General features: G+C 48.7%; 1 protein-coding gene across 1 annotated transcript in view; it reads right to left on the bottom strand.

The window, feature by feature from the left end:
• The window catches only part of plxnb3 (plexin B3), an 89,193-nt gene that overhangs the window by 14,603 nt on the left and 61,349 nt on the right, over positions 1-13,241 (bottom strand). The window contains exons 7-19 of the mRNA XM_076076335.1: positions 7,789-7,889; positions 7,447-7,579; positions 7,149-7,308; positions 6,446-6,554; positions 6,253-6,361; positions 6,057-6,173; positions 4,301-4,414; positions 3,938-4,028; positions 3,671-3,840; positions 2,098-2,249; positions 1,823-1,928; positions 1,414-1,550; positions 684-860 (exon numbers count right to left, since the gene is read on the bottom strand). Coding sequence (XP_075932450.1) covers positions 684-860; positions 1,414-1,550; positions 1,823-1,928; positions 2,098-2,249; positions 3,671-3,840; positions 3,938-4,028; positions 4,301-4,414; positions 6,057-6,173; positions 6,253-6,361; positions 6,446-6,554; positions 7,149-7,308; positions 7,447-7,579; positions 7,789-7,889 — 1,676 coding nt within the window. The remainder of the gene's footprint in view (positions 1-683; positions 861-1,413; positions 1,551-1,822; positions 1,929-2,097; positions 2,250-3,670; positions 3,841-3,937; positions 4,029-4,300; positions 4,415-6,056; positions 6,174-6,252; positions 6,362-6,445; positions 6,555-7,148; positions 7,309-7,446; positions 7,580-7,788; positions 7,890-13,241) is intronic.

The raw sequence follows: 13,241 nt of genomic DNA, 5'->3' as shown, positions 1-13,241 counted from the left end.
TTAGATGATTGATTATTGGTCATCAGGTTCTTAGATGATTGATTATTGGTCATCAGTTGTTAGATGATTGATTATTGGTGATCAGGTTCTTAGATGATTGATTATTAGTGATCAGGTTCTTAGATGATTGATTATTAGTGATCAGGTTCTTAGATGATTGATTATTAGTGATCAGGTTCTTAGATGATTGATTATTAGTGATCAGGTTCTTAGATGATTGATTATTAGTGATCAGGTTCTTAGATGTTTGATTATTAGTGATCAGGTTCTTAGATGATTGATTATTAGTGATCAGTTCTTAGATGATTGATTATTGGTGATCAGGTTCTTAGATTATTGATTATTAGTGATCAGGTTCTTAGATCATTGATGATTAGTGATCAGGTTCTTAGATGATTGATGATTAGTGATCAGGTTCTTAGATGATTGATGATCAGGTTCTTAGATGATTGATTATTGGTGATCAGGTTCTTAGATTATTGATGATTAGTGATCAGGTTCTTAGATTATTGATGATTAGTGATCAGGTTCTTAGATGATTGATTATTAGTGATCAGGTTCTTAGATGATTGATTATTAGTGATCAGGTTCTTAGATGATTGATTATTGGTGATCAGGTTCTTAGATGATTGATTATTGGTGATCAGTTCTTAGATGATTGATTATTGGTGATCAGTTCTTACTCGTAGAAGCTCTCTGCAGGTGAGGCGTCTGTGATGACCGGGTTGTCAAGGTAACGGAAGGTAACCTTGGTAATGGTTTTCTCCGCTTTACCGAACAGAACCCGAAGTTTGACCTCTTTAGTCTGATTACTGGGACCAGTCTGACACACTAACTGGGAGTCAGTGACCTCCTCCACACTGAGAGAAGACAAGGAGAGGGAACAAGGACACAAGGAGAGGAGACAAGTATACAAGGAGAGGAAACAAGGAATCAAGGAGATAAAATGTGGAAACAAAGAGAGGAGATGAGGAAACAAGGAGAGGAGGAGGGGAGACAAGGAAACAAAGAGAGGAAACAAGGAATCAAGGAGAGGAAATTAGCAATCAAGGAGAGGGTACAAGGAGAGGAGGAGAGGACACAAAGAGAGGAAACAAGAAGACAAAAAAATAAAGCATTTTCACTTGTCAATCAGATTTTTCAGCAGGTGGAACAAAAAATGAATGAAGTTTATTACAACAGTATAAAGTTTAAAGTCAATCCATTCAACTGTGGTGGTAGTATTAGTAGAAGTATTAGTATTAGTAGCAGTAGTACTAGCAGTAGTATTAGTAGTAGCAGTAGTACTAGTAGCAGTAATATTAGTAGTAGTAGCAGTAGTAGTACTAGTATTAGTAGCAGTAGTGGTAGTATTAGTAGCAGTAGTACTAGTAGCAGTTGTATTAGTAGTAGTGGTAGTAATGTAGTACTCACATGTAGCACGGTTGGGGGCCCAGGAAGGCACTCAGGTCGGACCTTTGTCCGGTCAGCAGCTGTCGTCCTCTGATGGTCAGTCTGGTTCCTCCAGAGACCGGACCTTTATCAGGAACAAGATCCAGGAGCTGCGGGTCCTGAATGCAAAAACACACATTGTTTAAAATAATGCATCAAAACTATTTTTACTGACATCAATACAAGTTCACGACAGTTGCAACACTTTTTCAATAAAGGTTGAAATAGATCGACACAGGCTGGTGGTGGACTCTGAATCCATCGGGCCGGGTCCCAACACACACAAGGGAAGGGGTACGCTGGTCCTGGTGGTTCCTCTGCAGGGAGTCTTGGTGAGGAGCTCAGGAGAAGGACTCAGCTGGTTCAACATCTGGACAACAATCTCTGTTACCTGATAGGTGAATATCTGTTGTGACTTTCCAGGTGGAGTTGTTCCCACGGTAACCAGGACAGGCCCCTCCCTCTGCTTCCCACTGGACTGCAGCTCACACACAACCCTATAAACACACACACAAGTACCTCAAAGTTGTATCTGAGATAAAGTGTGCTATCAGGTGAGACGTGTGTCTGTGTGTGTGTGTGAGAGTGAGTGTGTGTGCGCTGCGTGTGTGTCTGTGTGTGTGTATATGTGTGTGTGTGTTTGTGTGAGATGTGTGTGTGTGTTACCTGGTGGAGATCTGGTATCCTTCAGGTTGAGGTGGACACTGAACACCTGCAACTGTGACTCCGCCCACCACATCCTGGTACCTCATCCCCAGATTGGACCCTGTGATGGTCACCAGAATCCCGCCCTCCAGCGGACCGGAGACAGGACGCACCTGCAGACAGGTGAGCAGACAGACAGACAGTTTGAATGTTTTGTAGAAAGATCGTAGAAAAGTATGAAAGCATAACTATTATAACCTGTAACCCTTTTCTTTCAAAGTATAACCAGCACAACATATAGCTTGTTTACACTTTTTATAACCGTCATAATATAACTTGTTTTTGTTTTATGATAGACGTGATTAACCATATAAACTGCATAGATGCCTTATATAAAATAGTCACTCCAAACCTTTAGAATCCTTACTCTTCTGAACAGGATCAAACCAGTTACATTCTGTTACAACCAGTTACAACCAGTTACATTCTGTTACAACCAGTTACATCCAGTTACAACCAGTTACAACCAGTTACAACCAGTTACAACCAGTTACAACCAGTTACAACCAGTTACAACCAGTTACAACCAGTTACAACCTGTTACAACCTGTTACAACCAGTTACAACCAGTTACAACCAGTTACAACCAGTTACATTCTGGTCAGCTCTAGAGAGAGGAGGACTCATGTGTGAGTGACACATGAAATGAAGGAGGTGCCAGCCTGAGATCAGCATAAAAAGCAGCAGAAAACTGTGAGATTTGGGCTTCTCCCCACCCAGAGAATGGGATAGACCTCTTACCCACTCTAAAGGGAAAGGAAGACCCTTTAGGGGTCTTACCCCCTCAGAGATGGCTAAAATGAGACCCCTTTTCTGTCTTACCCACTTATAGGGGGACAGAAGACCCTTTTGCTATCAGAGGACAGCATGAAAGGAAAAAAACAAACAAAAAAACAACAACTCTAGAGCTGACTGAGAGCTGCCTGCACTGACAGGAGAACAGCAGAGCGAAGAGAGAGGAGAGAGGAGAGAGGTGAGAGGAGGGGGAGAATAGCCAGAGAGTGACTGGAGAATACCTCATATCAAAATCAAGTGTCTGAAGCCAAACAAAGTACTCTGGTCCTTTAGAACAGTTTAACCCTCTTCCCCTGTCCGTTAATGGTGCGATAAGATGTGACGACTGAAACATGCAGAGGAGCTTAAGGTGAGTTCTCTGGGTGAAGACTTGCAGTGTTAGTCATAAAATGGAGAGAATGTTCACAACAGGCAATAGTAAAGTATAGACGATGTAGATAACTGTTCATACAGGGTGTTAGGGTTACATCCTATGAGAGCGCATAGGGCATTAGCCGTAAAAGACTTTCAAGAAGACAATAATTCCGAAATCCTAACGATTTATCTACGGGGTGAGATAAAAGGCCGAAGGTATTGTTCCGACACCACCAAGAGGAACGTACATCCTCGCAGGAGGGACAGCCGACGGAGTGACCACCGTGTTAGGTGTGAAAGACTTCCCCGCTGAGACACGGGGCAGGAGCCGCTCACGCTACAGTTTCCATGCAACAGACGGGCCCTCTCCAAACATGAGACTCACCTGTGTGATCTGAGGAGGCGGGCAGGTGTCTGCAGGTACGCTGGTACAGGATTGGTTGTAAACACAACTGGGGGCGGGACTTCCTGAACACCAAACACAGCCGTACTCCTCAGGCACCGCCCGGCACTGTGAGCAATCTGATTGGCCAGCAGAGCAGTCGTACAGCTGGACTGAATAACACAGGGAACAAATATCAGCCAATGAGATCTCTCATTCACAAACACACACACACACACACACACACACTCACACACGTCAGGTTCTTACGTCGGAGGCCAGGTGAGACGTCGATGCGTCTCTCTCCTCTACGCAGGTAGACATCACTGGAGTACTGAAGCTGACTGACAGCATACTGAAACTACACACAGACAGACAGGTGGTGACAGAGAGACAGGTGGTGACAGAGAGACAGGTGGTGACAGAGAGACAGGTGGTGAAAGACAGACAGGTGGTTACAGACTTCATTAATTTCAGAATTGTCTCTCAGATGATGAAAACACAACAACTCTTAGTGTCTAGTGATTGTTTATATAAAATCCTACTAACAGATCCTTAGAAATCCTCCACACTGCACCTTTAAGGTGAACACTCTTTAAGTAGCATTAGCATTAGCACATGAGGTGGTGTTACCTGATGGGGGCTGCAGGTGAAGGTGTGTGTGTTGTCGGGTTTTTTTTCTACAGCAGCTGGCAGATTAATCTGGACTCCTTCGATTTGTACAACACACACATAAGGAGCTTCATCCTGCATGAGAAACAAAGTATTATAATATATACACATATATATACACATGTATAAAAGCGTCTGCTAAATGACTGTAATGTAATGTAATGAAGATTTTTTGGGCGACTGTGGCTAAGTGGAGAGCAGGGCCGTCCTTCAATCAGAGGATCGGCGGTTCGATCCCCGGCTCCACTAGTCGCATGTTGATGTGTCTTTGAGCAAGACACTTAACCCCAAAATTGCTCCCGTAGCTGTGCCTACGGTATGATAGAATCTGAATGAGGGTCCTTAGTGTTAATCAGAGGGTCCTTAGTGTTAATCAGAGGATCCTTAGTGTTAATCAGAGGATCCTTAGTGTTAATCAGAGGATCCTTAGTGTTAATCAGAGGGTCCTTAGTGTTAATCAGAGGATCCTTAGTGCTAATCAGAGGATCCTTAGTGTTAATCAGAGGATTCTTAGCGTTAATTAGAGGATCCTTAGTGTTAATCAGAGGATCCTTAGTGTTAATTAGAGGATCCTTAGTGTTAATCAGAGGATCCTTAGTGTTAATCAGAGGATCCTTATGCTGCGTTCACACCAAACGCGTCGCGAATTATTTCGCGCAAGTAGATTACATACAAAGTCTATGCACAGACGCGCTGAGACTGGCGCGGCGCGAATTTGCGATGGCGCGGCGCGATTGACGCGAATTTGCAGTGCGATTGACGCGAATCCGCATCAAACGCCAAATCGCCCCAAATGCCCGAGTTGAAATTTTTCAACTTCTGCGAAATATTCGCGTTACGCCCTGGCGCGATAGCCTATCAGCGTTGAGATGCTGCTGTCATCAGTGACATCCTGCCATTGTTGAATCAGGAAATAAATACTGTAGCCGTCTGTGTTCACCCAGAGCTCTACGATCAAATCGGCATCATTACGTAGTTATTTCGGAGTCCCTTTTTGTCGGTTTATTGCCGTTAAATCACAGCCAAATCAGTTAATTTTGTGTTCATACAGCTGTAGTAAACAGCGACGTGTGGCTTGCTAGATACAGTGAATACAGCTCGATAAAATCCATGGAGCTCCTCTGGACAATATTATGAACCCAGACATGACGGCGTTTAGTTTCCCGGGATATCTGTGACTTCCACAACACGTACTAAGCAGAAATAGAGGTTATTTCTTTCATGCTTAATGGCGGACAGTTGAACGGCTTTCAGGGCGGTAAGCCGCGCCCCCTCTCCGGTGCATCCAGCGCGATTCACACATGAACACAAATGGTCCCCGGCGTTTTGACCGGCAGCGCAAATGACGCGAATACGCGGCGCGATGAAGTTGCGAAGCGTTTGGTGTGAACGCAGCATTAGTGTTAATCAGAGGATCCTTAGTGTTAATCAGAGGGTCCTTAGTGTTATTCAGAGGGTCCTTAGTGTTATTCAGATGGTCCTTAGTGTTATTCAGAGGGTCCTTGGTGTTAATCAGAGGATCCTTAGTGTTAATCAGAGGATCCTTAGTGTTAATCAGAGGATCCTTAGTGTTTATCAGAGGGTCCTTAGTATTATTCAGAGGATCCTTAGTGTTAATCAGAGGGTCCTTACTGTTAATCAGAGGATCCTTATTGTATATATTGTGTACTATTATGTACTTATATACTTTGATATGATCATTATAAACAGTTCTCACTGTGTAGACATCCAGGTTTCGTCCCCTCAGCACCACGGTGGTGGTCAGGCCCAAAGGCACTAAGGCAGAACTCTGCAGGGCGAAAACCAAAGGACAAGAAGTGGGACCAGAAGACTCCTGTTGACAGACAGGAGACAGGGTGAAACAGACCTACCGAGACAGACAGACAGACAGACAGACAGACAGGTTGTCTCACTCTCTGGTTGAGGATGATGTGTTGGTTGGCACAGCTGTGGTTGTGAGCGCAGAGTTGATCCAGAGGACACCAGTTACACCTCCAGACACTGATGAGACACGCCAGACACCTGAAAGCATCCATCATCATCATCATCATCTTCATCACCATCATCATCATCATTAAGACTGTACTGGTGTACATTATTTCTTACTGGGAGCTCTGGTTCAGGCGGCTCACAGCTCCACAGTCGTAGAAGGTCATGTTGCCCGTGGCGATGGTCACATGACCAAATATCAGTGACACAGGCAGGATCATGTGATCTGGAATCAGAGAGTCACAGGAACAGGAAGTGAGAACAGTGGTAGATATAATCACATAGGCCTACTAACAAAAGTATCATGTGATCATGTGATCTATACAGTCACGTGATCCATGATGTGACATGACCGTGGTATTGTTTATTGGTTTACTTCAGAGAGATCAATCTTCTAAGAATGGTATATCTAACTGTTAATTTAGTATGCAGAACATAATGATTGAGTACGTTAGTATGCAGTACATTTTTTGCAGTATGTAGTAAGCAGTACATACTCATCGAGTACGCAGTATGCGGTACATACTGATCGAGTACGCAGTATGCGGTACATAATGATCGAGTACGCAGTATGCGGTACATAATGATCGAGTACGCAGTATGCGGTACATACTGATCGAGTACGCAGTATGCGGTACATACTGATCGAGTACGCAGTATGCGGTACATACTGATCGAGTACGCAGTATGCGGTACATACTGATCGAGTACGCAGTATGCGATACATACTGATTGAGTATGTAGTATGACATTATGTCAGAGACATTATGCATTATTTAAAAACAGAATAAGTCCTAATCAACATCAGCTGTTCACTCACCACTTCCTGTTAGCATGGGTGGGAGGAATTCTGGAGCAGGTGATTGACAGGTAATACTTGTTGCTGTGACGACAGCGGGCTGAGGTGGGAGGAGTCCAAAGACGCAGGACAGAGACTCCACCTCCGTGAGGGCGGGAAGCTGGACGACCGACAGTGTTACCTTGGAGATAAACATGTAAACAAAAGTCACGAATACGTCTGGCTATTGATTATTGATTGCACTGCTACGCTGTACTGTGACTCATCAACACTCACACACACACACACACACACCTGTGTACAGGTGGTGTAAACATACCTGCGTCTGCTCGTCTTTGCTCTGATTGGCCGGCCTCAGGCTCTGAACTGTCACACACTGATTGGTCGGTTCAAAGCTCCACAGCCAATGGTTGGGCTGCATGTGACGACGACACTGATGTTTACGGGAACATCTGGACCCAAAAAATATGACATCATCAGAACTATTAAAGACAGACAGACAGACAGAGAGACAGACAGAGAGATAAACAAAGAGACAGACAGAGAGACAGAGAGACAGACAGACAGAGAGATAAACAAAGAGACAGACAGACAGAGAGATAAACAAAGAGACAGACAGACAGAGAGACAGACAGACAGACAGACAGACAGACAGACCTACCTTCCCTCCAGGACACACCAGCCACAGTACGGGTCTCTGACAGAGAGACAAGACTGACAGTCTGTCTGTCTCTCACATGTGGACACAGGAACCTTCGACAGCTGAAAGACAGACAGGAAACAGATCAGAGGTCAGTTTGATTTAATGTTCATGTTTAAATTATGTTTCGAAAATAAAATAAAATACACAGAGAGAAGAGAGGGACGGAGAGACAGACAGGAGAAGAGAGGGACGGAGAGACAGACAGGAAAAGAGAGGGACGGAGAGACAGACAGGAGATGAGAGGGACGGAGAGACAGACAGGAGAAGAGAGGGACGGAGAGACAGACAGGAGATGAGAGGGACGGAGAGACAGACAGGAGAAGAGAGGGACGGAGAGACAGACAGGAGAAGAGAGGGACGGAGAGACAGACAGGAGATGAGAGGGATGGAGAGACAGACAGGAGAAGAGAGGGACGGAGAGACAGACAGGAGAAGAGGGGGACGGAGAGACAGACAGGAGAAGAGAGGGACGGAGAGACAGACAGGAGATGAGAGGGACGGAGAGAGACAGGAGAAGAGAGGGACGGAGAGACATACAGGAGAAGAGAGGGACGGAGAGACATACAGGAGAAGAGAGGGACGGAGAGACAGACAGGAGATGAGAGGGACGGAGAGACAGACAGGAGATGAGAGGGACGGAGAGACAAACAGGATAATATATAGACGGAGAGACAGACAGTAGAAGAGAGGGACGGAGAGACAGACAGGATAATATATAGACGGAGAGACAGACAGTAGAAGAGAGGGACGGAGAGACAGACAGGAGATGAGAGGGACGGAGAGACAGACAGGAGAAGAGAGGGACGGAGAGACAGACAGGAGAAGAGAGGGACGGAGAGACAGACAGGAGAAGAGAGGGACGGAGAGACAGACAGGAGAAGAGAGGGACGGAGAGACAGACAGGAGAAGAGAGGGACGGAGCGACAGACAGGAGATGAGAGGGACGGAGAGACAGACAGGAGAAGAGACGGACGGAGAGACAGACAGGAGATGAGAGGGACGGAGAGACAGACAGGAGAAGAGAGGGACGGAGAGACAGACAGAAGAGGAGGGGGACGGAGAGACAGACAGGAGTAGACAGGGACTGAGAGACAGACAGGAGAAGAGAGGGACGGAGAGACAGACAGGAGATGAGAGGGACGGAGAAACAGACAGGAGATGAGAGGGACGGAGAGACAGACAGGAGAAGAGGGGGACGGAGAGACAGACAGGAGATGAGAGGGACGGAGAGTCAGACAGGAGAAGAGAGGGACGGAGAGACAGACAGGAGATGAGAGGGACGGAGAGACAGACAGGAGAAGAGAGGGACGGAGAGACAGACAGGAGAAGAGGGGGACAGAGAGACAGACAGGAGAAGAGAGGGACGGAGAGACAGACAGAAGAGGAGGGGGACGGAGAGACAGACAGGAGAAGACAGGGACGGAGAGACAGACAGGAGATGAGAGGGACGGAGAGACAGACAGGAGAAGAGAGGGACGGAGAGACAGACAGGAGATGAGAGGGACGGAGAGACAGACAGGAGAAGAGAGGGACGGAGAGACAGACAGGAGATGATAGGGACGGAGAGTCAGACAGGAGAAGAGAGGGACGGAGAGACAGACAGGAGATGAGAGGGACGGAGAGACAGACAGGAGAAGAGAGGGACGGTGAGACAGACAGGAGATGAGAGGGACGGAGAGACAGACAGGAGATGAGAGGGACGGAGAGACATACAGGAGAAGAGAGGGACGGAGAGACAGACAGGAGATGAGAGGGACGGAGAGACAGACAGGAGATGAGAGGGACGGAGAGACAGACAGGATAATATATAGACGGAGAGACAGACAGTAGAAGAGAGGGACGGAGAGACAGACAGGATAATATATAGACGGAGAGACAGACAGTAGAAGAGAGGGACGGAGAGACAGACAGGAGATGAGAGGGACGGAGAGACAGACAGGAGAAGAGAGGGACGGAGAGACAGACAGGAGAAGAGAGGGACGGAGAGACAGACAGGAGAAGAGAGGGACGGAGAGACAGACAGGAGAAGAGAGAGACGGAGAGACAGACAGGAGATGAGAGGGACGGAGAGACAGACAGGAGATGAGAGGGACGGAGAGTCAGACAGGAGAAGAGAGGGACGGAGAGACAGACAGGAGATGAGAGGGACGGAGAGACAGACAGGAGATGAGAGGGACGGAGAGACAGACAGGAGATGAGAGGGACGGAGAGACAGACAGGATAATATATAGACGGAGAGACAGACAGTAGAAGAGAGGGACGGAGAGACAGACAGGATAATATATAGACGGAGAGACAGACAGTAGAAGAGAGGGACGGAGAGACAGACAGGAGATGAGAGGGACGGAGAGACAGACAGGAGAAGAGAGGGACGGAGAGACAGACAGGAGAAGAGAGGGACGGAGAGACAGACAGGAGAAGAGAGGGACGGAGAGACAGACAGGAGAAGAGAGGGACGGAGAGACAGACAGGAGAAGAGAGGGACGGAGCGACAGACAGGAGATGAGAGGGACGGAGAGACAGACAGGAGAAGAGACGGACGGAGAGACAGACAGGAGATGAGAGGGACGGAGAGACAGACAGGAGAAGAGAGGGACGGAGAGACAGACAGAAGAGGAGGGGGACGGAGAGACAGACAGGAGTAGACAGGGACTGAGAGACAGACAGGAGAAGAGAGGGACGGAGAGACAGACAGGAGATGAGAGGGACGGAGAAACAGACAGGAGATGAGAGGGACGGAGAGACAGACAGGAGAAGAGGGGGACGGAGAGACAGACAGGAGATGAGAGGGACGGAGAGTCAGACAGGAGAAGAGAGGGACGGAGAGACAGACAGGAGATGAGAGGGACGGAGAGACAGACAGGAGAAGAGAGGGACGGAGAGACAGACAGGAGAAGAGGGGGACAGAGAGACAGACAGGAGAAGAGAGGGACGGAGAGACAGACAGAAGAGGAGGGGGACGGAGAGACAGACAGGAGAAGACAGGGACGGAGAGACAGACAGGAGATGAGAGGGACGGAGAGACAGACAGGAGAAGAGAGGGACGGAGAGACAGACAGGAGATGAGAGGGACGGAGAGACAGACAGGAGAAGAGAGGGACGGAGAGACAGACAGGAGATGATAGGGACGGAGAGTCAGACAGGAGAAGAGAGGGACGGAGAGACAGACAGGAGATGAGAGGGACGGAGAGACAGACAGGAGAAGAGAGGGACGGTGAGACAGACAGGAGATGAGAGGGACGGAGAGACAGACAGGAGATGAGAGGGACGGAGAGACATACAGGAGAAGAGAGGGACGGAGAGACAGACAGGAGATGAGAGGGACGGAGAGACAGACAGGAGATGAGAGGGACGGAGAGACAGACAGGATAATATATAGACGGAGAGACAGACAGTAGAAGAGAGGGACGGAGAGACAGACAGGATAATATATAGACGGAGAGACAGACAGTAGAAGAGAGGGACGGAGAGACAGACAGGAGATGAGAGGGACGGAGAGACAGACAGGAGAAGAGAGGGACGGAGAGACAGACAGGAGAAGAGAGGGACGGAGAGACAGACAGGAGAAGAGAGGGACGGAGAGACAGACAGGAGAAGAGAGAGACGGAGAGACAGACAGGAGATGAGAGGGACGGAGAGACAGACAGGAGATGAGAGGGACGGAGAGTCAGACAGGAGAAGAGAGGGACGGAGAGACAGACAGGAGATGAGAGGGACGGAGAGACAAACAGGAGAAGAGAGGGACGGAGAGACAGACAGGAGAAGAGAGGGACGGAGAGACAGACAGGAGATGAGAGGGACGGAGAGACATACAGGAGAAGAGAGGGATGGAGAGACAGACAGAAGAGGAGGGGGACGGAGAGACAGACAGGAGAAGAGAGGGACGGAGAGACAGACAGGAGATGAGAGGGACGGAGAGACAGACAGGAGAAGAGAGGGACGGAGAGACAGACAGAAGAGGAGGGGGACGGAGAGACAGACAGGAGAAGAGAGGGACGGAGAGACAGACAGGAGTAGACAGGGACGGAGAGACAGACAGGAGAAGAGAGGGACGGAGAGACAGACAGGAGATGAGAGGGACGGAGAGACAGACAGGAGAAGAGAGGGACGGAGAGACAGACAGGAGATGATAGGGACGGAGAGTCAGACAGGAGAAGAGAGGGACGGAGAGACAGACAGGAGATGAGAGGGACGGAGAGACAGACAGGAGAAGAGAGGGACGGAGAGACAGACAGGAGATGAGAGGGACGGAGAGACAGACAGGAGAAGAGAGGGACGGAGAGACAGACAGGAGAAGAGAGGGACGGAGAGACAGACAGGAGAAGAGGGGGACAGAGAGACAGACAGGAGAAGAGAGCGACGGAGAGACAGACAGGAGAAGAGAGCGACGGAGAGACAGACAGGAGATGAGAGGGACGGAGAGACAGACAGGATAATATGTAGACGGAGAGACAGATAGTAGAAGAGAGGGACGGAGAGACAGACAGGAGATGAGAGGGACGGAGAGACAGACAGGAGAAGAGAGGGACGGAGAGACAGACAGGAGATGAGAGGGACGGAGAGACATACAGGAGAAGAGAGGGATGGAGAGACAGACAGGAGAAGAGAGGGACGGAGAGACAGACAGGAGATGAGAGGGACGGAGAGACAGACAGGAGAAGAGAGGGACGGAGAGACAGACAGAAGAGGAGGGGGACGGAGAGACAGACAGGAGAAGAGAGGGACGGAGAGACAGACAGGAGTAGACAGGGACGGAGAGACAGACAGGAGAAGAGAGGGACGGAGAGACAGACAGGAGATGAGAGGGACGGAGAGACAGACAGGAGATGAGAGGGACGGAGAGACAGACAGGAGAAGAGGGGGACGGAGAGACAGACAGGAGATGAGAGGGACGGAGAGTCAGACAGGAGAAGAGAGGGACGGAGAGACAGACAGGAGATGAGAGGGACGGAGAGACAGACAGGATAATATGTAGACGGAGCGACAGACAGTAGAAGAGAGGGACGGAGAGACAGACAGGAGATGAGAGGGACGGAGAGACAGACAGGAGAAGAGAGGGACGGAGAGACAGACAGGAGATGAGAGGGACGGAGAGACAGACAGGAGATGAGAGGGACGGAGAGACAGACAGGAGAAGAGAGCGACGGAGAGACAGACAGGAGATGAGAGGGACGGAGAGACAGACAGGATAATATGTAGACGGAGAGACAGATAGTAGAAGAGAGGGACGGAGAGACAGACAGGAGATGAGAGGGACGGAGAGACAGACAGGAGAAGAGAGGGACGGAGAGACAGACAGGAGATGAGAGGGACGGAGAGACAGACAGGATAATATATAGACGGAGAGACAGACAGTAGAAGAGAGGGACGGAGAGACAGACAGGAGATGAGAGGGACGGAGAGACAGACAG

The sequence above is a fragment of the Anarhichas minor genome, unplaced genomic scaffold (genome assembly GCF_050575085.1).
Source record: "Anarhichas minor isolate MPS153535 unplaced genomic scaffold, ASM5057508v1 ptg000056l, whole genome shotgun sequence".
Lineage (NCBI taxonomy): Eukaryota > Metazoa > Chordata > Actinopteri > Perciformes > Anarhichadidae > Anarhichas > Anarhichas minor.
Note: the sequence above shows the minus strand (reverse complement) of the source record. Positions and strands in the feature narration are given on the sequence as shown.